The sequence below is a fragment of the Rattus norvegicus genome, chromosome 9, assembly GCF_036323735.1.
Source record: "Rattus norvegicus strain BN/NHsdMcwi chromosome 9, GRCr8, whole genome shotgun sequence".
NCBI lineage: Eukaryota > Metazoa > Chordata > Mammalia > Rodentia > Muridae > Rattus > Rattus norvegicus.
Genome location: NC_086027.1, coordinates 70,527,858 through 70,551,308, shown reverse-complemented (window position 1 = coordinate 70,551,308; position 23,451 = coordinate 70,527,858). Strand labels below are relative to the sequence as shown.

The 23,451-nt window shown below is 43.2% G+C and overlaps 1 protein-coding gene across 2 annotated transcripts in view; it reads right to left on the bottom strand.

The window, feature by feature from the left end:
- Window positions 1-18,951, bottom strand: part of Pard3b (par-3 family cell polarity regulator beta) — a 1,028,687-nt gene extending 1,009,736 nt beyond the window's left edge. Inside the window, exon 1 of one of the 2 annotated variants that reach the window (XM_039083322.2) lies at window positions 18,281-18,951. In XM_039083322.2, coding sequence (XP_038939250.1) covers window positions 18,281-18,400 — 120 coding nt within the window. In that variant the 5' untranslated portion in view covers window positions 18,401-18,951. 2 annotated transcript variants of the gene reach the window in all.
- Window positions 18,952-23,451: the final 4,500 nt, after the last annotated feature.

The window sequence follows — 23,451 nt, the reverse complement described above, 5'->3', positions numbered from 1 at the left end:
AATAATAAAAAGCAAAATGATTTCCCAAAAGGTAACCATTCCACAGTAAATGATTATAATGAAGTATAGGTGGAATTACAGAGAACTGAAAGAATAACTACAAAAATGGGGGAAAAAATCACCAGTGGATACAGATCAATACCTTGTGAGGACACGATAGGGAGCATGCCAAACAAGGAACTCAATGCTGGAGGTAAAAGTGCAACTCAATGGATAGATGGAATTCTGAACAAGCAAAACTCAAATTAAAACACTGCAAATTAAAAGGTCAGCAAGTTAAAAAAGAAATGAACCAATATACTGAATTGAAAGTCAGAACACCAAGGCTTCTAGGAAAGCAAACAAATTATGATATTCAGACATATAGCAATAAAAAGAATACAGTGTAAGGGAATGCACAGGCTTCTGGAATGAAATGAAAGAAGCAAAACTTGTGAGTTATGAGCACAGGAAAGGAGATAAAGCCTGAGCCAAACACTAGAAAACATGTTGAACAAAATAGTCACAGAAAATAGTCTATGTACTGGGAACAAGATGGACATCCGGTTGCAGAGGCCATTGGGATGCCTCACACACATGGCAGGAGACAAGTCTCTTTATATCACATTATAGCTACAGTACTAAGACTACAGAACAAAAAGTTAACAATGAAGGCTGCAGGAGAGATGCACCATTTCACAAATAAAAGCAAGCTCATCAGAACAGCAGTTTCTTCTGCCCAAGCACTGCAAGTCAAGAGGACTGGAAATTGTATACTTCAAGCGCTGAGGGAGCAGCGCTGTCAACCTAGACAGCTATACCTAACAAAGCCTTTCTTCAGAGTCAAAGGGAAATCCCACTCCATGATAAACACAGTGTAAATAAATAAATTAATTATTCTAGTGCTAGAGAAGACATTAATGTAAATTCTGTATATGAAAGAGGAAGATAAACACAAAAGAGAGCAAATGTTACTAAAAGGGGAATAATCAAATGAGGGCTACCAAAGGGACCGGTGTGAAGGGGAAGTGTGAAAGAGATGTGTATATGATGAGGTGAATGTGTGTGAAAATACCGTATGTAAATACTTATATACACGCATGAAAATACCACAAAGAAAACTATTATGTTGTACAAATAATATAGGTGCTGGAACAATCCACATGTAGAGAGATAATCTAATCAAAGGATAGTCCAAGGCACTGAATTGTAATAGAATGTGAAAACACCACTCCCATGCTGCAACCGACTTTTAAGGAGATGTTTGGTTGTCGTTGGCTAACACTCCGTCCTGATAGCCAAACAGTTCTAAAGATGAAGCAAAGAGTCAGGCTGGGGAAGTGTGCAAGACAGAAAAACACAGGTGGCCTCCAGGAAAGGAAGACGGCCTCTGAAACTAAGGCTGGCCTCCAACTTGTAGCCATCAGAAGCCAGGGCCCTCAGCCCTGCAGCTGCAGGAATGAGTTCTGCCAAGGGCTTTCACGAGCGCCAGAGTCTTTCCAGTAAAGCCTCTAGATGAGTTTGCAAACTCATTTTGACATTTGAAGGTTCATAAACTTTGAACAAAAACAGTCTGGGAAAGTTGTGGCTAAAGTCTTGGCTTGTATAAACTTGCATATATTTGTTTTTAGAATGAGAAATCAAAGTATCAATTACTACAAAATCCTCGGTCTAATTATGTAAGGATGCAATTAAAATACACCTTCCGTTCCCAGCTACATGGAGCTGTGAGGCCAGACTGAAATGTACTGAATGGATCGAGAAGGCAGATATGAAAATAATCCAAACGTCAGAGACAAAAATAATGGTACCTCAGGCCATACTTCTGAGTCTTTTTTTTATTCTAATAGTAGTTATTTTTATTTTTAAAAAGAAAATTAGAAATTTAAAAAAATTTAAAAAGAGAGGCTAGCTTCTAATGGAATCATGTGAAGCCAATTAAATATAATTTTAATTTCTGTCTTAATTTTTATATGTAAGTTGAGATATTTCGCACAAATACTCCTGTGAGTGTGAAGGAAAGTTAGGAGCAGCAGTCTGAGGAGCACGGCAACACTCCTCTCCCTTTTCTATCAAATTCTCACATTTAGCCATTCTAACCTTTCTAGGCTCTCCCTCTTCTGAGCACCGAGGGGACTCAGTGCTGATCTATGCTTTCTAACTCACATTTCCTAAGTCTCTACTACACAGGGAAGTGATCCAGACCTAACATTGAAAGTCACTGCTACTATTACTGTGCCACAAAAGAAATCAGAGATGACAAGGATAACTTGTCTTCTCCAAGAGTTTATCAAGCCACATGGACACTGGCTAAGACGGCTCGTAGCTCATGTGCTGGCACTTTCTATGTCACAGAAACAGGTATCTCCACTAAATACAAAGGACTGGCAATAAAATCCATGGAAAAATCATTTCAATACTTAATTTTAAAATTTAAACTCCAGCATAACAATATAATCTGTAAACAACGGGAACTTAAAGCTGCAGGAATTTCTAATCAGCTGGCCTGGTGATCCATTTAATGTCCCTAAACATCAAACATCAAGACTCTACTGGCTTTTAAACTACATGTCCTAACCAATTAATAGGCGCTAGAATCAATTTAATATGTACCAACTACCTTCCTGTTTAAGTAAAACAAAACCAAACAAACAAACAAAACAGAATAAAATCCAAACAGTATTATTTTATAGTAAGGGAACTTAGTCTTTTGTCTCCTGTGGGTGTACATATCGGGAATATTGAGTCTTGGAGAAAAGCATTATTTCTTACTGTGATCTTCTGTCCAAATTCTGGCAGAAAACAGATGATTTTCTCAAACTAGGCACTTAGAAGTTTTAACAAAGAAATAATTTACAAAGGTTTGCCAGAGATCACAGAAATTATCACGGGATAGTGTGCAGAATAGTGGTAAGCCCTTGCCATTGTCTAGGACCCAAGGACGTCCATGAACACAGATGATACATAGGGGACAAGCTGTGAATGAGTGACCTGACATGAACTATGTATGGCCTTTAAGAAAAGGACAGGCTCATCCCTGGTGACCTGGCAGGGAGGGGGAATCCTGACCTTTGTTATTCTGCTGGATCCTCTTCAATAGCTGACCCCAGTAAAAAGTCAAAGGACAAGGGTTCAGGCTGTCTAGCCCCTGTGCTGTAGCTAGGACTGGAGAAGGGTGGGGACCAGGCTTTCCAGGCACTGAGACTAGAGTCTGAAGGCCACCAAAACAGTTTATATATCTAGTAACTTTGTCTAGTAACTTTTGTTTCTGGATACCACTTTGCTTTTTCCTACATCTGTACTCAAATCTCAACCTCGAAGTAAAGCTCTAATGCAGTACCAAACAAAAACACACAAGACTGGCATTTTTATGAACCTATGATTTACAATCTCAGCCTGGCTCTCATAAACCCTTTACCTTCTCCCTTCCCCCAACACAGGGGGCTCCTTAAGGGCACCAACCACATCGTTCTTATCTACGAGCCTCCAGCCGCAGGGGTTACAGCTCAGGTGCACACACTGAAAGTCTTTGAATTCTGAGTGTGCAAAGCTCAGACTGCTTCCTTTCCAGGTCCACACATGCTGCCCTGACCACAAGCAAAGAACTCCACACTTCCTTTTGAGTATCAAATCTCATTTGCTCACCTCATCCCTTCTACCCAGCTCCACTCCCAAGGCCAGACCTGATTCAGTCTTCCCCCTCCCCCTTTTCCTTCTCTCTTCAGTGCCAGCTCCTTCCTCAAATCCAGAGCTATCAGTACAGAAAAGTAAGTCAAAGAGATCACCATCCACCACAGAAGGCTTGATTCCTCTTCAGCAGGTCGCAACAAAGGACACATGGCTGTGTACTGCCTGGCTTACTACTCCCTCAGACAAGCAACCTAAGAAAATGCCCCCTTCACTTCTACCTCTTCAAAAAAAAAAAATTCCCACCTCTTCAGGAGGTAACACACTTGTACTCTCAGCACCCAGGAGGCTGAGGCAGGAAGACAGTCATGACTTCAAAGCCAGCCTGGGCTACAGTGACATGCCATCTCCAAAAGGAAAACAAATCCCAGCTCCCTGGAACAGAGGAGATGGCCTCCTGTGCTCTTCCCATTTTGTTCCCCTGCCCAAGTATTCATCATCTCTCCAAGTCCTTAGATTCCCAAAGCCAAAAATGCTCAGCTCCCTATTTCCTTTGCCCAAAGCCAAGTTCCCTCTGCTCACCTGCCTTCCAGCCCCTAAATCACACAGAGCACTCCTGGCTCTGGCCTTCCTTTCCATTACCTTTCCAGGGCTTGTACCAACCTATATCTCAAGCACAGAATATGTCTGTGTGAGCCAATGTTGTTCGCTCTTGCCTTCCCCAGCCCACCAAACTGACTTCTGGGTTGCTATGAATGGCTGTCACTGAGCATCTCCTACATGGAGGCCCGACAGAGGCCTCATGAGTACAAAGCCTTTATAGGGTACAGGTTGAAGAGATGACAGTTCTTTCCCTTCGTTCTAAAGGTAGGGATCCTGTAACTCTCCAGTCCTCAGCAGAAGCAGGCCAGCTCCCATTACTGTTTAGAGGTCACCATTTCTACAGTTCATGCTTCTATGAAAGAATAATGACAATAATATATCCGTCATATCAATATAAGCATCAGAAATCTATGGCTGGATTCCCTGCAGCCTTTCGTTCTCCAAACCATGCAATGAGGCAGCTCTGAGCATGGCTCCTCTCGTCTTGCCGAGAGATAAGCCAAGACTTGAAGGGACCCTTCTGTCAACACTAAGTTGGTCCCAGACCACCATGTGAGTTTAATACCCTCACCTGGAAGGAAAAATAAAAAGGAGCAACATTGGCTCTTCTTATCCGAACAATACTTGGCACTGAATCTGATAGGGACCAAATTGACAGTAAAACCTTTCTAACCCGCCTGTCTCTTGATACCCTGCAATTGCATCATAGCGCAATACAAAGTGAGAGTCCTGCAATCAGAAAGCTGGCTGAGCCCAGCAACAGGAGACAGACCTAATTTTAGCAACCCCCAAGACAGGGATATCAAGTCTGTTAAAGATAAACCCTCAAAACTGATGAAATTCAGCATCGTTCCAAAAAATCAACGTGAAATTAATCGATACAATGCTGAAAATCAAACATTGCTCAAATATGAGATTGCATTGCACCTGTGTTTGTGAAGAAAAATCATTATGATGTTGCTTCACTGGAAATCAGAACTGCAGAGCACTCAGTCTCAAAACTCTGAGGAGTGAGTCAACCTGTCAGAGTGTGAAGCTGTTATTTAAGACAATCAGTGCAACAGACATAATGGGCCAGTAAACGACTGCCTGCGGCAAATGTGGATATGATGAGGCATTTGAAGATAATCAAGAGAAAAGTTGCATTTAGACGTCAGAAAAAAATGCTACCACGTATAACAATTTCCAACTTATAAACACTGTGCTGACGACAAGGTCACCCTCACTTTTATGAAAGAAAGAAATGTAAAGATTGGTATAATTTAGTAAGGATTTTTTTAGTATCCACTCTATGCATCAGAAACTGTGCTAAATGTAGGGACAGGAAAATAAACAAGACACACTCCCTGTTCTCGTCTAGCCCACAAGAGAGCAAGAAGAACGAAAAGGCTACAGGCATATGCACAGCATGCCTAGCTACCCAACTATAGACACGCACAGGAGGTCCCTCAGACCCAGTACCCAGGCACAGCCAGTGTCCCCAGTAGAAGTGAGGTCTGCTACTACAAGGCCAAGCCTCAAGCCTCCAAGCATGTTTCCAGACACTGTGTTCACCGCTTGGCACCTGGTGGAGGCTCTGTGGGGAACTCTGGAAAGCAAAGCAGTAGCGGGTAGGGACTGTGTGAGCCGGCACCCATATCCTTTCACCCAGGAGGAGAATCCCTGGTGACATAACTTGCTCTGATTCTGAGATTTCTCATTTCTTAGCAGACCATAACTAATAATAAGTGTAATGGAAGAGGTACTTTAGTAAATTAAATCATAAATATGCTAAGTTCTACAAACTCAGACATGGGACAGCAAAGGGGAAAACAGCAGGAAGGGGTCCTAGAAAAGAAGAAGCTGGAGACACGCCCCATCCTTCAGGATAGTATTTATTGGGGGTTTTCACTGAAAAGTAGAGAGCCTTTGAATACTGCTCACAGAACTGCTGAGGTCATTAACTTGGTACAATAGAGTCCTCAGTGGAGAACGATTAGAGGGGTTAGGAGCGGCTAGAGATAGAGGGAAGGGTTAACGGTCTGTGGTTATTAACCACAGAAGAAATGTGAGATGGGGTGGTAGAGAAAGCAAATTCAAGGGACACGCTATAAAGGAGCATGGCAATCAGTTAACATGTGATATTCGATGAAAGAGCTTAATTCATCATGAAATGAAGGATTTCAAGGTCTCTGAAGAGTACAAGCAGGTAGACTGTGGAACCATGTGTAGAACAGCAGGATAAAGCAAAACGGCAGCGGGCAGATTCCTAGAGACGAGGATGGATTTCTACTGAATGTGGCACACACATCGAAGTCTAGAGGCAAGGAGGTGCTAGGTCTAAAATGACCTCAGCGCTAGAAGTGTATATTTGTGATGAGGTAAAGTAATGGTGTAAGTGAGACTGAGAACAACCTTTGTGGGCACCAGCATGCAAGAAGGTGCGTATCTATGAAGGCTAAACTAAATTTCCAAAATCCTAGACAATTAAGGTGGAGTCTGAAGGGGTGGAGCATCATCAATAGGAACTAAAAGTTACCTGAGTTTTAGTCACCAGGTCTTGATGGCCTTGTTGAGAATAGCTTAGCTAGGGCAAGTGTAAAAACCTATGTAATAAACCATGTGAGACACTCTTACCATGGATATTTAACTCATTTCTGTTTTCTAAAACATACCCTGACAGGGGGCTGGAGAGATGGCTCAGTGGTTAAGAGCACTGACTGCTCTTCCAAAGGTCCTGAGTTCAAGTCCCGGCAACCACATTGTGGCTCACAACTATCTGCCATGGGGTCTGATGTGGGTCTGAAGATAGCGACAATGTACTCATATATAATGAATGAATAAATCTTAGAAAGAAAAAAAAATACCCTGACAAAATAACGTAAGGGATGAAGGGTTTATTCAGGTCCCAATATCAAGCTATAGACCGTCGTTGCAGGGGAAGCTAAGTGCAGAGAGCAAGGAATTAATGCCTGTGCACCTGTACTCAGCTCACTTTCTCTATGACTATACAGTCTAGGATACCTTCCAGACAATGGTGCCCACCTCCCCACTCGGAACAGTTCTTCCAACTTCGATTAACATAATCAAGATAATTCCCCACAGATATGCCCAAGGACTAAACTAGTCTACATAATCCTTCATTGAGTCTAACTCTTCACAGGTGACTCTATAATGTATCAAGTCCACTGCCAAAATGAAGCATCACAGTGCCACACTTTAAGCTCAAACAAGCAGTTTAGACTGATTAGATTGAGTAAAATATGATTAAAGTTCTAATATAGAAGAGTAACTGAAACCATTAAAATCCCTCAGGGCAGTCCCCAAGGTCTTTCACAACATGACCTAGTTAATGTTTGCAATAAACTTCTTCCATGGCCTTCCCTCAACTTTTCATAACTACTCAATCACTTTGTGGCCTCCTCCTCATCCTTCCAAGCATCTTCAATATCTTCCCTTCTGAAGACCATTCAACTATATTGTTCCTCAGCAAACAAATCTGGCTGCAAATTTGATAAAAGCAGAAAGACCAGTTGATCCTCACATCTCCATCACCATATAGCGTGGCCACAGTCTGGTAGAACATATATGCTAGTATTTAGCTCCTGATGCAATTCTCTCTTGATTTGAGGCTGGACCTATGGTTTGTTTTAATTAATGGAGTATAGAAGTAAGACTATATGGATGCTTCAGTACTTCTTAGAAGGGGGAACAAAACACTCACAGGAGGAAATATGGAGACAAAATGTGGAGCAGAGACTGAAGGAAAGGCCATCCAGAGACTGCACCACCTGGGGGATCCAGCCCATATACATACCAACCCAGACAATATTGAAGAAGCTAAGAAGTTCATGCTGGCAGGAGCCTGACAGCTGTCTCCTGAGAGGCTCTGCCAGAGCCTGACAAATACAGAGGTGGATGGTTGCAGCCAAACATTGGACTAAGAAGGGGGACACCCCAAGCTCCCAGGGACTAAACCACCAACCAAAGAGTACACATGAAGCAACCCATAGCTCCAGACGCATATGTAGAAGAGGATGGCCTTGTCCAGTATCAATGGGAGGAGGAGTAGCCCTTGGTCCTATGAAGGCTAGATACCCCAGTGTAGGGGAATGCCAGGGTGGGGAGGCAGGAGGGAGTAGGTGTGTGGGTGGGTGGGTGGGGGAGCAACCTCATGGAGGCAGGGGGTGGGGGAATCTGATGGGGCTTTCCAGAGGGGAAACCAGGAAAAGGGTTGAAATGTAAATAACCCCTTTCCAATATCCAATAAAAGAAAAAAGTAAGCAAGAATATGCCTATTGAAGCTTTATGAGTACCCTATTGCTTTCACCTATTGTTTTCTCTGCAGCCTTTAGTTGCTATTTTGCTATATAGATCATATGAAGAAACTTGTAAGAAAAATCGGGTACTAAAAAGAACTACATAGAAAAAAGAAGAAACTCTATGTGTAGCAAGAACCAAGGCCTAAGACATACACAGCCAGGCAGGTGATGCCGCCAGCTAGTCAGTCTACTTAGCCAAAGCATGTAAGTACATGAATGAAGACTCACTCCTAAATATCCAAGACCTAGAAAACAACCACACCAAAGCTTTATTATATGCTTGGTCCAAATTCTTACTCTACCAAGCTACGTTTTAGAGTATTTGGGCATTGGCAATAAAGGAGGAGGTAACCACAATGGATAACAATGGATACATGATAAAACAGAAATCAAACAGAATTTACAAACAGCTTGAATGTACCTCACATTCTTCTAGGAGACAGGAGGGTCAGCAGTGAATGAAATAAACAAGTGTTTTTTTATTTATTAAACTGAATATTCCATTGCAAGTGGATAGTATATTTGGTAAGTAGAGTGATAGAAAGGGATAAGGTTTTTTGTATAGACACAAAGGGAAAAAGGGGGGCTTGGAAGGGTTATAATTATGAATGAGAGAGTCAAGAAGGCCTTCAGGAGACATGTAAAATGGAAAGAATATGAAAGCAGACAAATATTTCAGAGAAAGCAGCACCTGAGGTGGCAGTCTGTCTAGAATGCTTGACAATATGTGAAAAGATCGGAGAAGCTGGGGCAGAGTAAGAACTGGATGGAGAGTAGAGGATGGAGATGGGCACGTACAAGAGTATGGCAGAGCCCACAGCATATCTATGTTCTGTGATTCACAAGGAGAACTTGGACTCCACATGTTGTCATGCACATACTTACGATTTATCAGTGAGGAATAAAGAGAAAAAAATAGCAAAAGAAAAGGTAAGAAGTCAGGAGGAGCCTGGGGCAAGCTGCAGAGATCCTCCAATGGAGATGACGTGTCGTCAGTAATGAGTTTCCACCACACACATATGAAGTGCTGCCTACCAATGACATTCGTTCCTCAAGGCTCTGTTGAGCTCGACATAAAGACACCCTCTGCTTAACATATATGAAAATTCCAGCACCCATACCCCACTTAGAAAACAAAGGCATTCTGCACAAGCTGTTTGATCATAATCTTAGGTAGTAAGCCATTTCCGGAGTGAATAGTCGGACCCCTCCACAAATCTAAGGGCCTAGCTGTAAGCCAAAGGACGGCTTTGCAAGCAAGTCTTCTGAGAATAGCAATCTCACACCTGCTGTGCTAGTGCATTTCTTCCGCATCGATATCCAGGTCACATGACACCTATAGGCTGAGAGACATGGAAGCCATTGGTGAGACTGGAATAAACCACGGCACAGTCTGATAAGATTATAAATGACCACCTTAGCTTATGAGTGAAGAGGGGGCTATAGTAGTGACAAGGCAAACAAAGAATAAGGGCGGAGCAATAGCTCAGCTGGTAAACTGCTTGCTGCACAAGCGGGAGAACATGAGTTTGATCTCCAGCAAACCATATACCATATATATACCATATATATAAATATACCATATATATATATATACCATATATATAAAAGGTATATGCAGTGATATATGTTTGTGATACCAGTGCAGAAAGGGAAGCTCAGTGGTCAGCCAGCCTGCGTGAGCAGCAAGGTCCAGAGTCCAATAAGAGGCCTTATCTCAAAAGGTAAGATGGATGGATCCTGATGAAACACACACACACACACACACACACACACACAGAGAGAGAGAGAGAGAGAGAGAGAGAGAGAGAGAGAGAGATTAAAATAAAAATATAAAGCGAGTATCAGTGTACTAAAAGAAAGATGGAGAAGAGAGGTCAGATTCTAAGTATTCTATGATGCCAGAATCAAAAGAACTTTCAGGTTGGCCACTTACAGGTAGGTTGCTAGAGGTCATTACAGAAAAGGAGCTATTGAGGAAGACAATTCCTGACTGGCATAGCTGGAATGATGGCATGGCCCTTTAAGAACTGGGTCAGGCTATGCGAGAGATGAACATGATCAGGGAATCAGGAATTCAGCCTGTGGTGTGCATTCAGTGTGTGATGTCACTCAACATCCACGTGAAAAACATCGAAGAGGCAGACAGAGGCTGAGGCGGGAGCCATGTGACTGGAAGATCTTGTCATGGGATAAACAGAGAGGAGAAGTTGTTCTAGCTCAGTCCTATAGCAAACTAAGGTTAACAGGGAAGAGAGGGTGTAGACCAAGAGATTGAGACTAGCCAATACCTACTAAGAATAGCTATAGGAGTATTCAGTGCAGGGAAGTTCTAACTTTTAGTGAAAACGATCCAGATGTTTTGTTCATTACTTCTTAGTGCCCCAGGATTATCTGTTACATGAAATAAAGAATGCAGGTCTTCATCCAAAAGCAAATGAAGATCGTTCCTAAGGATATAATTCTCATCAGAATGAGGCAGCAACATCTGTAAGGCCAGCAAGGTTTAGACACTTGCCTTCTGAGCTATAGACGGTGTCTTCAAACCTTAGCTGTCTGCTGGGTTATGCCACATGAGGCCATTGAATACTGATTGAAATGTAAAATTCTGTTTACTGGTTCCACTAGCTACATTGTAAATATCTTATAATCATATGGCCCTAGAAAACCCCATTAGACACAAATATACAACATTCACAACCCCCAAATTTTCTACTGAACCACCCTGCTTTAGACTTTCCAAAGGAAGCCTGAAGCTCTGATTACCAACAGATTTCAGAGACATTAACTATCAATCCCTTTGGAAAACAGTCTCATAAAAATCTGATATTACCATTTACCCAAGTTCCTCACAGGGGATCTATGGCACAAAAAGCCTGGGAATGAATATTTCACTGATTAATTTAAGCCTTCTGAGCTCAGCACTGGATGTTTCAAATTGGGTTTGTAGATCTCTCTCTCTCTCTCTCTCTCTCTCCCCCTCCCTCCTTCCCTCTCTCTCTCTCTCTCTCTCTCTCTCTCTCTCTCTCTCTCACACACACACACACACACACACACACACAGTGATTAGATGAGCACTTACGAAGTTAAGTGGTGGGTCAGAGCCCAGCTAACAAGCCATATGAGAAAGTCTCTGGATTAAACACACTAGGGTGTGTGTGTGTGTGTGTGTGTGTGTGTGTGTGTGTGTGTGTGTATGCATGCGCGCACACGTGCGTGCACATGCGTGCATGCTGAGATACTGAGGGACATCAGGGATAGAGAAAGATGAGGAAGAAAGACGTTAAGGATGAGAAGGCCCATAGGCAAAACCCCACATGCCTCAGTTGGATACCTGGTGCCTACATGATGGAAGGAGAAAACCAATTCCCGGACGTGGTTTTCTGACTTCCACACATATACAGTGGTACATGTGCACCCATGCATATACATATGCATACATATACATGTGTGGGCATACAATAAATTAAAATATACTGCAAAGTTTTAAATAAAAACAAATATTTAAGCATGATAATAACAACTGAGCCTTACAATTGGCTAAGTGGAAAGGGAACCTGGAGCATTAGTAATTCCTTCTAAAGAGAACAGGGGTATCTGGTTGCTAACTGGTGACTGCCCAATGAGAAAGCAAAGCCCAGTGTTGTCAGCATCTCTATTGGATTGCTCTAAGAGAAGACAGAAATCTGGAATTGCCCATGAAATCTCAAAACTCTTACACCATAAGAAAATATAGCCCTAAGAGGAACTTCATAGACATCCCCCCGCCCAGCCCAGTTTGCAGTCCATTGTCACAGCAATGGCAGGACCCAAACTCACTTAGAGCATGTGCCTTGCTGATGATGAGACCGCCTCTCTGGGTGCTGTAAAGAATATCACATACCCACATATCAGAGAGGTAGAGAACCAAACAGAAGGTAGAAGCCACAAGTAAATCAGACCCTGCAAATTAGAAAATGCTTTACAAATTCAGGCTAAGATTAACCTGTTTATCCAAGAAACCTAAGACCAATTCAGACAAAAAGGCATCAAAGGCAAAAAAAAAAGTTCAGAAATTCAAGAGTTCTAGCTATTCCTCTAAGCTGGTCACACAATATTTCTGTAGATCTTGTGATTGTATAAATTCACTTAGATCCTGATGCCTCAATTAATCAGAGGATGGAATTAGTCTTATCTAACTTTCTAGTTCTGGGAAAATGTTAACTTGGAGAACAAATTATTCAAGATGTCTAAATACAGAAAAACTTTTTGAAAAGCCTGTTAAAGTTACCTAGACTTATAAGGGTTGCTCATACATACAGTGAGATATATACATCAGCTTTAAAAAAACACCCTCCCATCATGCCCACTATCCAACTGACTATTTAATCCCACTGCTCACAACGCTTTTCTACAGTCTTACAGTCTTTTATTCACTTCAACTCATCCATCTCACCAAGTACATGCATACATATTCACCTTAATAACAAGCGACTTCTAGGAGAAGAATTTGTTCTGGGTGAAAATAGAAGGAAAGGTGCCTTGCTATAATTAAAGGTTATCTACAGACATCTATAACACAGTGTCTTAAGTTCACCAGTTCCAAGAGATTAGTGAGAGATTAGTCTAGGCATTGGGGTGCTCTTCATAATACCTGGGCCCAAGGTCCACACAGCATTCAACTGATTAAAATCTTGGAAAAAGGAATTCAGATACCTGTCTTGTTTTAAATGCTAAATGTAAAAGTCAGTGTGATATTCAACCAGGGTTGACAGCCCTACAGGTTACAGTTCAATTATCCATTCACCTGTGACATGTAATTTTGATGATAAATTTAACTAATTACTCACTGACTCACACCTTGACTGCTTAAGGAGACAATCACCTCTACAAACTACTTCACTAAATTGGATTTAGTGCCCAAGACACTGATAGAGTACCAGGATCCAAAGATAAGCCATCCCATAATTCTATCCCCTCTATCAATTTCCCCTTCAGAGTGGGAGTCACCCAATAGGGATAGGAGACTCAAGGCTCTGAGTTCGGAGCATAATTAAAGCCTTCCCCAAAGCTCCTCCTGTTCTTTCAGCATCTCACCTACTTCTGGCCTTATCTCATGTTGACTCAGCTGGTTCCAGCATACCACAAATTCCAGCTTGCTTTGGTGTCCCTTCTGTAATGCTGGGTACAACATCTAGAAGGGCCTCCTTGGGCTCCACTCACCCTTCGGCCCTTAGAAACTACAACTTCCATCCTGTCATGAAGCCTATCCCTGGCCTAGATTATTCAGAACTCGGGAAGAAACATTGGTGTTCCCACCAGGTTTCCCTTCCATGGCCTCTTCCTCCGGCTGGATCTGTAAAAGCTCTTGCCCATTTTGTGTTTGTCATTAGGCCGAGGAACATCTTCCGCAGATGCTCTGCAACCTCAGTAGGATTTGCTTCAGAAATAGAACATCTCCCTATAGGGAGCACGTGTTCCAGAAAAGAATCAATGAAGAGGAATGTGAACACTGCACTGCAGCTAGGGGTGTGTCTCAGAGGTAGAGCACGCTATTAACATGCGTGAAACCCTGGGTCCCGTGCTCTATAAGAAAAACAAAATTCTTGATGCCTTGTTATAGCAGCTAACTAAAAGAAATCTCATAGAAACAAACTGGAAAAGGTGAGTACACAGTAAGACAGGAGGCTATGTGGGTTAATGGCTTAGAGTAAGAACCAAGAAATATAGCCCCTGGGTTCAAGCGCAACTCCACAGTTCACTAGCACTCTCTATGCCATTTGTGTCTATTGGGAAAATAGGGAAGTGTAGCCCTTGATATTGAGGTAAGAAGTCACACAACATATAGAAAGCTACTAGCACAGTGCATGGAGTAATCATGGTATGTACTCAGTAGCTGTCATCATTATTGGAACAGGGCTTAAGCAATGCTATCCAGAAAAATAAAATGAGCCCTTTAAATCTCTCCTTCTGGCTTACAGAAAGTGAATCCATCACAAATTGTTATACAGTTGTATTTTGATATCACTGTTCTTTCTCCCCTATTTTTTTTTAATCCAATGGATAAATGCATGGAATTTTTCAGTGTTTCTTGACATTTCAAGTTATACTTTGACCACTAATTATTAGCTATGCTTTATTCTTATATTATTCCTTAAAATGAAAGAAGAATATTTAGAGGAGAGAAAAACATCATTTTCCACGTAAATTGAAATTTTAAAACTCAAAAATGAGAAAGAGATTTCATAAGCTTTGGGTGACCTTTAAATGTCACATTTACTAATATATAAATGCAAACACAGAAAAAATGTAATATCCCAAAATAGCAGTAACCTGTAATCGAAGTAAATGCATTGAGTTCTATGATACAAGTTATGCTTCGAGTTCAGAGTAGTGATGGCTTTTTAACACTTTTTAAGGTCTAACTACAATCCATTAAAGATCAGTGGCTATTTTTTAATGATTATTTATATGCTTGTAGATTACCTCTGTACAACACATTTCTACACTTACGGTAAATTTCTCAATGTATAAGATTTGAGGACATACATGATTGCTAATGAGTTAAAAGGTAAATTTATCATCTCAGTAAACACTTCTTCCATGAAATCTACTTTAATAATTTGTGTAGATTACATTGTCACTGCTAACCTTAATCGATTTCCATACGTCAATGAAATATGATTTCAAAGGTAACTGTTTATTTGGTCAAATCCCAACTTTTAACTGAACCGCACGAAATAAATAGTACACCGATATAGCAATAGGAGAAAACAAAGCTAAACAAAACCCTTGTTGGGTCAGATCCGTACCTCAATTTATGTGCATCTTAAATCTTTCCCTACTTCAACATCATGAAGAACACGATCTAAGGAGTAACTCTCTCTAACCGCCAATTCTTGACTATCAAAGGTCTTTTTTCTCTACACTAACTCTTAAGTGATGTATAGAAATTAAAGGTATTCCTTAAACCTCTAAATTAAATACTTTGGGGGTGGCAAAACGACTCAGTGGGTAATGGTTCTTGCCACCAAGCTCTTCATCCACATGGCACCAAGCTGGGCAAGTCACTCTCTGACCTCCACGTATGTACCGCAGTATATGTGCAACCTCCATACACATATTAAATGAGTATATGTGATGTAAAATTTTAAACTATGTTCTTGGAAAAAGAAAAGTGAATTCTATGCTTTGGATAACATATGTGACATTAAAATTACAGTTTTTCTTGGCAACCAACAGATTGGGAAAGGATCTTTACTAATCCTACATCTGATAGAGGGCTAAAATCCAAAATATACAAAGAACTCAAGAAGTTAGACTCCAGAAAGCCAAATAAGCCTATTAAAAATGGGGTACGGAGCTAAACAAAGAATTCTCAGCAGAGGAATATCGAATGGCTGAGAAGCAGCTAAAGAAATGTCCAACATCCTTAGTCATCAGGGAAATGCAAATCTAAACAACCCTGAGATTCCACCTCACACCAGTCAGAATGGCTAAGATCAAAAACTCAGGTGACAGCAAATGCTGGCGAGGATGTGGAGAAAGAGGAACACTCCTCCATTGTTGGTGGGGTTGCAGACTGGTACAGCCATTCTGGAAATCAGTCTGGAGGTTCCTCAGAAAATTGGACATTCTACTACCTAAAGACACAGCTAGACCTCTCCTGGGCATATACCCAAAACATACTCCAACATACAACAAAGACACATGCTACACTATGTTCATAGCAGCCTTATTTATAATAGCCAGAAGCGGGACAGAACCCAGATGCCCTCAACAGAGGAATGGATACAGAAAATGTAGTACATCTACACAATGGAGTACTACTCAGCTATCAAAAACAATGACTTCATGAAATTTATAGGTAAATGGATGGAACTAGAAAATATCATCCTGAGTGAGGAAACCCAGTCACAGAAGAACACACATGGGTATGCACTCACTGATAAGTGGGTATTAGCCCAAAAGCTCGAATTACCCAAGATACAATACACAGATCACATGAGGATCAAGAAGAAGGACGACCAAAGTGTGAATGTTTCACTCCTTCTTAAAAGGCAGAACAGGGGCTGGGGATTTAGCTCAGTGGTAGAGCGCTTACCTAGGAAGCGCAAGGCCCTGGGTTCGGTCCCCAGCTCCAAAAAATAAAACAAAAGATAAAAGGCAGAACAAAAATATTCATAGGAGGGTATATGGAGGCAAAGTTTGGAGCAGAGACTGAAGGAATGGCCATTCAAAACCTGCCCCACATGGGTATACAGCCCATATATATACAACCACCAAAACTAGATAAGATTGATGAAGCTAAGAAGTGCGTGCTGACAGGAGCCTGATATAGACGTCTCCTGAGAGGCACAGCCAGAACATGTCAAATATAGAGGCGAATGCTAGCAGCAAACCATTGAACTGAGAACAAGATCCCCGTTGCAGGAATTAGAGAAAGGATTGAAAGAGCTGAAGGGGCTTGCAACCCCATAAGAACAACAATGCCAACCAACCAGAGCTTCCAGGAACTAAACCACTACCCAAAGACTATACATGGACTGACCCAGGGCTCCAACTGCATATGTAGCAGAGGATGTCCTTGCTGGGCACCAATGCAAGAAGTCTGGTCCTGTCAAGGCTGGACCCCCCCCAGTGCGGAAGAATGTCGGGGAAGGGGTGTGAAGGGTAGGGTGGTTGGGGAGGGGAACACCCTTATAGACGAAGGGGAGGAGGAGGGGATGGGGGCTTATGTCCGAGGAACCGAAAAAGGTAATAACATTTGAAATGTAAATTTTAAAAAATCCAATAAAAAATTACAGTTTTTCATCTCGAGATTGGACCGACTTCTTGACTATAGTTTACAATAATCATTATGCGAACAAGTTGGTGGCTTATCTGTTCGAGGGGAAGTTGAGTTGAAGCATACCAAACAGGCCATGTAAGAACTGAAACAAGTCTAAAGGCGCTTTCCTGAGCATTCATTTAGAGGTTCCATAAAAGAAAGCAGAACTCGCACAAGTCACCCAGACACCTGACAAGAGTGCTGGAGTCCTGCCATTTGTTTTGTATGCTAGCTTTTGACTTTTACCTATGTCTAACTTGAGCAAAACAGTGGGTCATCCTCATTTTGGGAGTAACCCAGAACCCAATTCAACTATTCTCATTGGCTATGACTCACAGAAACTGTGGCATGCAACTGAAAACACCCCAGGGCACTAGCTCTTATAAGAGTAGCATCCCCACAGGACCTCCTCCTGCCCAGGTCACTGGGAGACCTCCCATCAAGCTAAGAACTCTAAAAGCGCCAATAGCTATAACTTTGGAGGTGTTTCTTGAGCCAATCAATGCTCTAACTCCAAGGAGCCTCCTTAGGGCGGGACTTAGAGGGTCAGAAATCACACTTCAGGTGAGCAGTACGGGTAACATCACAGTGTCCTCTCAAGTAGGTTCTGGAGCCCTGCTACTCAAACACCTGGGGCTACCTTACAGAACAGACTGGGTGTGTGAACTTCGGAGTAGGCCTCAGAGGGCGGAGGTGTAAGGACCCCTCAAGTGAGCGGGATGCCGCCATTTCTTCTCATGACTCTCAATGGCAAGACAGGGCTACTTGGGTCCCTGAAATTAGCAGCCTGCAAAACTTGTGGCTGCAGGCAGCGCTCAGCAGCCGCTGGGAGTGATCTGAACCCCATAAAAAAAGCGCCACCTGGTCCAGGGCGCCCGGCAGGTGCGTGGCCTAGGACACTTATAAAGTGAGCCCCCCCGGGCAGTCGCGCCCTATGCTCGCCCCCTGCAGCGTCCCTTACCTGGTCCCGGGTCTTCAGGTACCGCTGCAGCGCCTGCTGGGTGAGCTCGCTGACGCGCAGCTGGCCGTCCTTGCAGGGCACCACGATGCCGGTCCTCCCGAAGCACACTGTCACTTTCATCCTGGCCCCCGGCTCCCGCGCGGGGCCGGGCCGAACAGGTGCCTGCCCCCCGGGCGCAGCCCCTCAGTCCGGGGACCTGAGGCGGATACGACGCTGTCTGGCGCGTGCCTCCGGGGCCCGGACCCACGGCTGCTCCCCTGCAGCCCCACGGGAGGCCGAGGGCGGGAACACGGGCGCGGAGACGCGGGGACGCGGAGGGTCGGCCGGGTGCAGTCAGAGGCTCCACGCGCCAAAGTGAAACTGCGGGCGCGGCCCGGCCCGGCCCGGCCCTGCCTCTGGCGGTGGCCCTGGCGACTGTGGCAGGGCCGGCCCCAGGCCCCGGGCTGGAGTGGGCGGCGGCGGCGGCGCGCGGGGCCGGAGTTGGGAGGAAACTTTTGCGCCGGCTCCCAACTCCTCCGACGCGCGCGGCGCTCTGGGCTCCCTCGGTCCGCGGGCCAGCCTGGGCCCGGCTCTTAAAGGGGCCGCGGCGCTCGCTGGCCACAGAAAGCTCCAAGGTGTTGCCCCGGGCCACCGGGGTTGCCTCGTGTAACTAGACCTTGGGTAGCCTGTAACCAGCACTTGGTTCTGTCTCTCCTTCACACCTACAGGGAGCTCCGGGAATTGTAACGGGATCTGGGAGCTACCACAGGGGAATTGAAACCGGATCTCATAAAGCACACTTGGAATAGATCGGAAACTGGCTGAGCAACTCCCTTAAAATGAGAGCTGGAGCAAGGTTCAAGGGAAGCTCCAGAGCAGGTGCTTTTTGCCACACCTTCTAAAATATCCTTAGTACTGAGGAATTGAAAGGTGGGACTGACCAAGGGCAGAACTTTTGCAGCTCCCTCTGGAGCCACAAGAGAACTAGCTTAGCTGAGGGAGCTTAAAGACCACTGTGCAGGTGCCAAGTGTTCCAGCAAAGATCACACCCAAAGTCCAAATATAATTGGGTGTAAAAGTTTACACTTTTCCTTTTGAAGGGGGACTCCCCTTTGTGTATCTGACGAAGAAAAGAACACCCTTGAGTCATGATTTCGCAGGTTCATATGCTTGAACAATTGAACACAAGGTACGGGGAGAAGTTCTGGCCAACAAGTACCATCTGTATCCTTAATTCCTAAGTAAACAGCTCCTTTGAGCTGGAAGATACTTTTCCCCCTACCTTGGGCAGAAAGAATGGCGCTTGGCCTGCTGGGTGTGGTTCAGTTTAGAATTTTCCCCTACAGGCATGGATTTGATCTTCAGCGCTTAAAGATTCAAAATTCAAACAGACTGGTCATGGAGCTCGTTGTGGTGCAGAGAGCACAGGTCCTCCTGTTTACGTCTCTAGTGGCTCCGGGCAGTTTTATAGCAATTTAGTGTAGCCAATAAGATCCACTTCCTCCCAGAGTTTCTCCTATGTCAACTTAAATTGAACTTGAGTTGCTTGAGATGGTTTGGTCTTAAATTATGGATTTGGAAGTTCTGATCGATTTAAAGCTCATTTATACATTTACTATACATTGATTATGTTCCTGGCAAGCACCTTATTCAATGTCAGTGGCCCTAAAGAGGGCCGCGTAAACTGAGTCAACTTGGAGAAAATACGCAGTAGAAAGTCCAGTTTGGACGCAAATCTAACTGATTTGGTAAGCCAAAGACAGAACCATTTTTGTCATAAAACCAAACAAAGAATTCACTGAGCAACCCTCTGAGGCAATATTGGAGGCAGGATCACAAATTGTATCTTCAAGAACTACTATCTCCAACTATCAACGACACTGCTAATGGTGTCTTTATTGGCTGTGAAGTGGGCTCACAGGTGTTTCTCTGCTGTGTCTTCCACAAGAAACAGTCAAAACCCAGCACATGCAAATGCCAGGTATTAATGAGTGAGCCTCACAGTATACTGAGAAGATTCTCAGCTGAGATACAAGCACATGCTGCTTCCTCCACACTCCCCTGTCCTTTGGTGTGTTCCCAAACTGATCTTCCACTCCACATGACCAGAGTTTGTTCTCTTCACATTCTTCGCAGCCTACTATAAGTTCTCCCCTGGTACCCAGAGCCTTCAACTTCCTGGCTTTGAGATTCCCCAAGTCAGCTATGAAGAACACACAGGCTTACCCTGCCCCACTCACAGTTCAGAAGCAGGTCTAATGGAATGCAGCAGAGTCCATGCCTGGGTTAGATAAAGGAAGCCTGCAGCTACACTTGGATTCGAGCAGTGCATCCTGTACACTGTCATGACCCCACACCAGTAACTGGGAATAGTGCTTAGTGATTATATTTCATGTTTATTAAATAACCATGTTTAATTTGCTTTTCAGCCTCATAACAGCACACATAGAAACAATTCATCATGCATTAAGAAGAGTAACACAGTCACCCATGCTCTTCAAACACCTAAATCAATATGTCATGCCCTGTGGTGCCTCCTACACAGAAGATAATAAATAATTTTCCTTCATTGAGTAATGATAGAGGAGTCTAGACCTGGGTTCCATTTGCTTGTTTTTGCCTGCTGGATAGATTAACATTCCCTGTACTGTGAGATTTCTCATTTGTTTCCCAATAGTTCAGTAGGCAATCACACTGACCACTATTGTTGAAATGCCTGGCCTCTGAGAGGTATAAAAATGTCAGGTACCATGAGGCGTACTGTGGAGTTGGGGAGCAGTGGAGCTATAGGGTACTGGCCCAGAGCAAGAGTGGGGTTGAAGCATGTCCAAACCCCAGAAATCTCATTCTGAGATTGGCAGGAGGAGGATCACTCCCTCCCTGCCCCAGGCCTGTACAATCCGGCACTGGTACCCCAGTGCGCCTACCATTACCCCCAGAGGAAGTCACATAGCCTAATAGTCAGGTTACCCTTCCTTTCCCATTATGTGATCATGTCAGGTAGCACCTGGAATTCCTCCTTATGCAAATGAGGCATCCCCAGCACCCTGGGCCCAGCCAATAACGCACACTCACCTCCAAAGCCCCCACTCAGCCCTCAAAGGTGTAAGTACCTTTATTACACATCCCCATTAAACGAGCTATCTCAATGAAGCAGTCTCCCAAGAGTCTGTTCTCAGCAGGATCATCTCTGCCTGAAGTCTCTTCTGCCCTGGGCTATTCCTGCACCACTTCCCTCCTGCACCCCCCCTCAGGATCTACCAATTTAGGGGCCTAGAGGGGTGAGGAGGTGGAGCCAGAGCAGCAGTGTACATTGACTAAACAATAGTAATTGTTAATCTATAGTTGACCAGTAATCCATCTCAATTTTTTATTCTATTAGGACAAAAAAAAATACTTTTTGGCTTTCAAGGAATCAGTTCTAACAGTCAGTATTTATCATAGAAAATTCGTTGAATTGGAGATAACCTTACTTTTGAGATCCAGGAGGAATTGTTATAGTCAATTGGAATGGTCATCGTGTCACATAGATCCTCTGTCTTGGCTGTGATGGGTAATGCTGTTTCTTAGGCTACTGACTTGGATACCTTGAATATTTGCCAAGTAGGGCGGTAGGTGCCAATAGGATAGGATTGGGTAGAAATTCCACTTTTAATTTTCTGAGGTGCCTCCATCTTGTGATTTCTAGTCCCCATGATGTTAGAAAGTGTTTCCTCTCCCTCATGTCCTCACCAACACTGCGACCTTTTGTTGTCAATGTAACCATTTTTCCTGAAGTGAGGTGCTTTACATTTGCATTATTGATAATGAGTAATGTTGATTTTCTTTCATAAACATGCTAAGTGTTTGTCTATCTTCTCTTGAGAGATGTCTACTCACATCTGTCATCTGTCTGTCTGGGGTCTGGGGGTTGGTTTTATTCTTTCAATTCCTCATAAATGCTGTATATTAGTGTATAAAGAGAGAATATCTGTAACTCTGTCCAGCACTTTGTAGGTAGTATCTTCCCTCTAATGATTGCTGGGCGAGGCTTTCTGATTAGAAGTAAGCCCATGTGTCCAGCCCTGCTTCTTCATATCTGTGCTTTGAGGCCTTATTAAAGTAAATCCTCCCAGTTTCAATATCTTGAAGCATGTCCCCTGTTCTTGTTGATTTGTTTTTTGTTTTGTTTTGGTTGTTTGGTTTTTTGTTTGTTGTGGGGGGTCGTTTTTTGGGGGGAGTGGGTTTTTGTTTTGTTTTTGTCTAGTTGCTTTATAGTTCTTTAGCACAAAGTCTTTAATCAGTTTAAACTGACTTTTTGATGTGGGTAGAAATACAGGTCTAGTTTTATCTTTCTGCAAATGAACATCTAGTTTTCTAAACACCATTTATTGAGGACACAGTCCTTTTCAAATGCCTGACCTTAGCACCTTTGTCAAAACTTAGTTGATGAGAATGACTGAGTTTATTTCTAGGCTCTCCATTCTGTTGCACTGGTCTACATGTCTGTTTTTATGTCACTAGCCTGCTGTTTTGGTTATTCTATGGGTATCTTTAAACATAAAAATAGAGACTGCCTTTCTGCTTATGGGTATATGTCCTCTTCAAATTCTTTATCAAAATAGTTTTCCCATGAAGAGCATTCATCTTTCTGACTAAATGCCATAATTTTTAGCAGGTAGTCTAAATTTAATCACTCTCTTGATTTGTCAAATTATCTGTTGCTGGTTTATAAAAATGATGCTGATTTTTGTATGATGATTTTTGTGTCCTGAGACACTACTAAATTCATTTAATGCTTTTAATAGTTTTCTGGTGGTGCCTTGGATTTTCTACATATAAGATCAGGTTGCCTATGAACAATGACAATTTGACTTACTTTCCTAGTGATAAACACCATTACCTAAAGCAGCTTGGGGAAGAAAGCTCCAGTGTACAGCCCGGGGGAAGCCAAGACAGACATGGAGGAAAGAACTCAAGCACAGGCTATGGAGAAATGCTGCTCTCTGACTTGTTTTCCCTTGCTTGTTAAGCTTACTTTTTAATACAACCCAGAACCACCTTCCCTGGGGTAGCACCTCTCACAGTGGGCTGGGTGTTGCAGATTAATCCTCAATCAAGAAAATGCTCCCACAGAATTGACAGCAGTCAGTCTGATGGAGAATTTTTCTCCCCTCTTCCCAGGTCCCCTCTTCCCAGGTGGCATTGGCTGT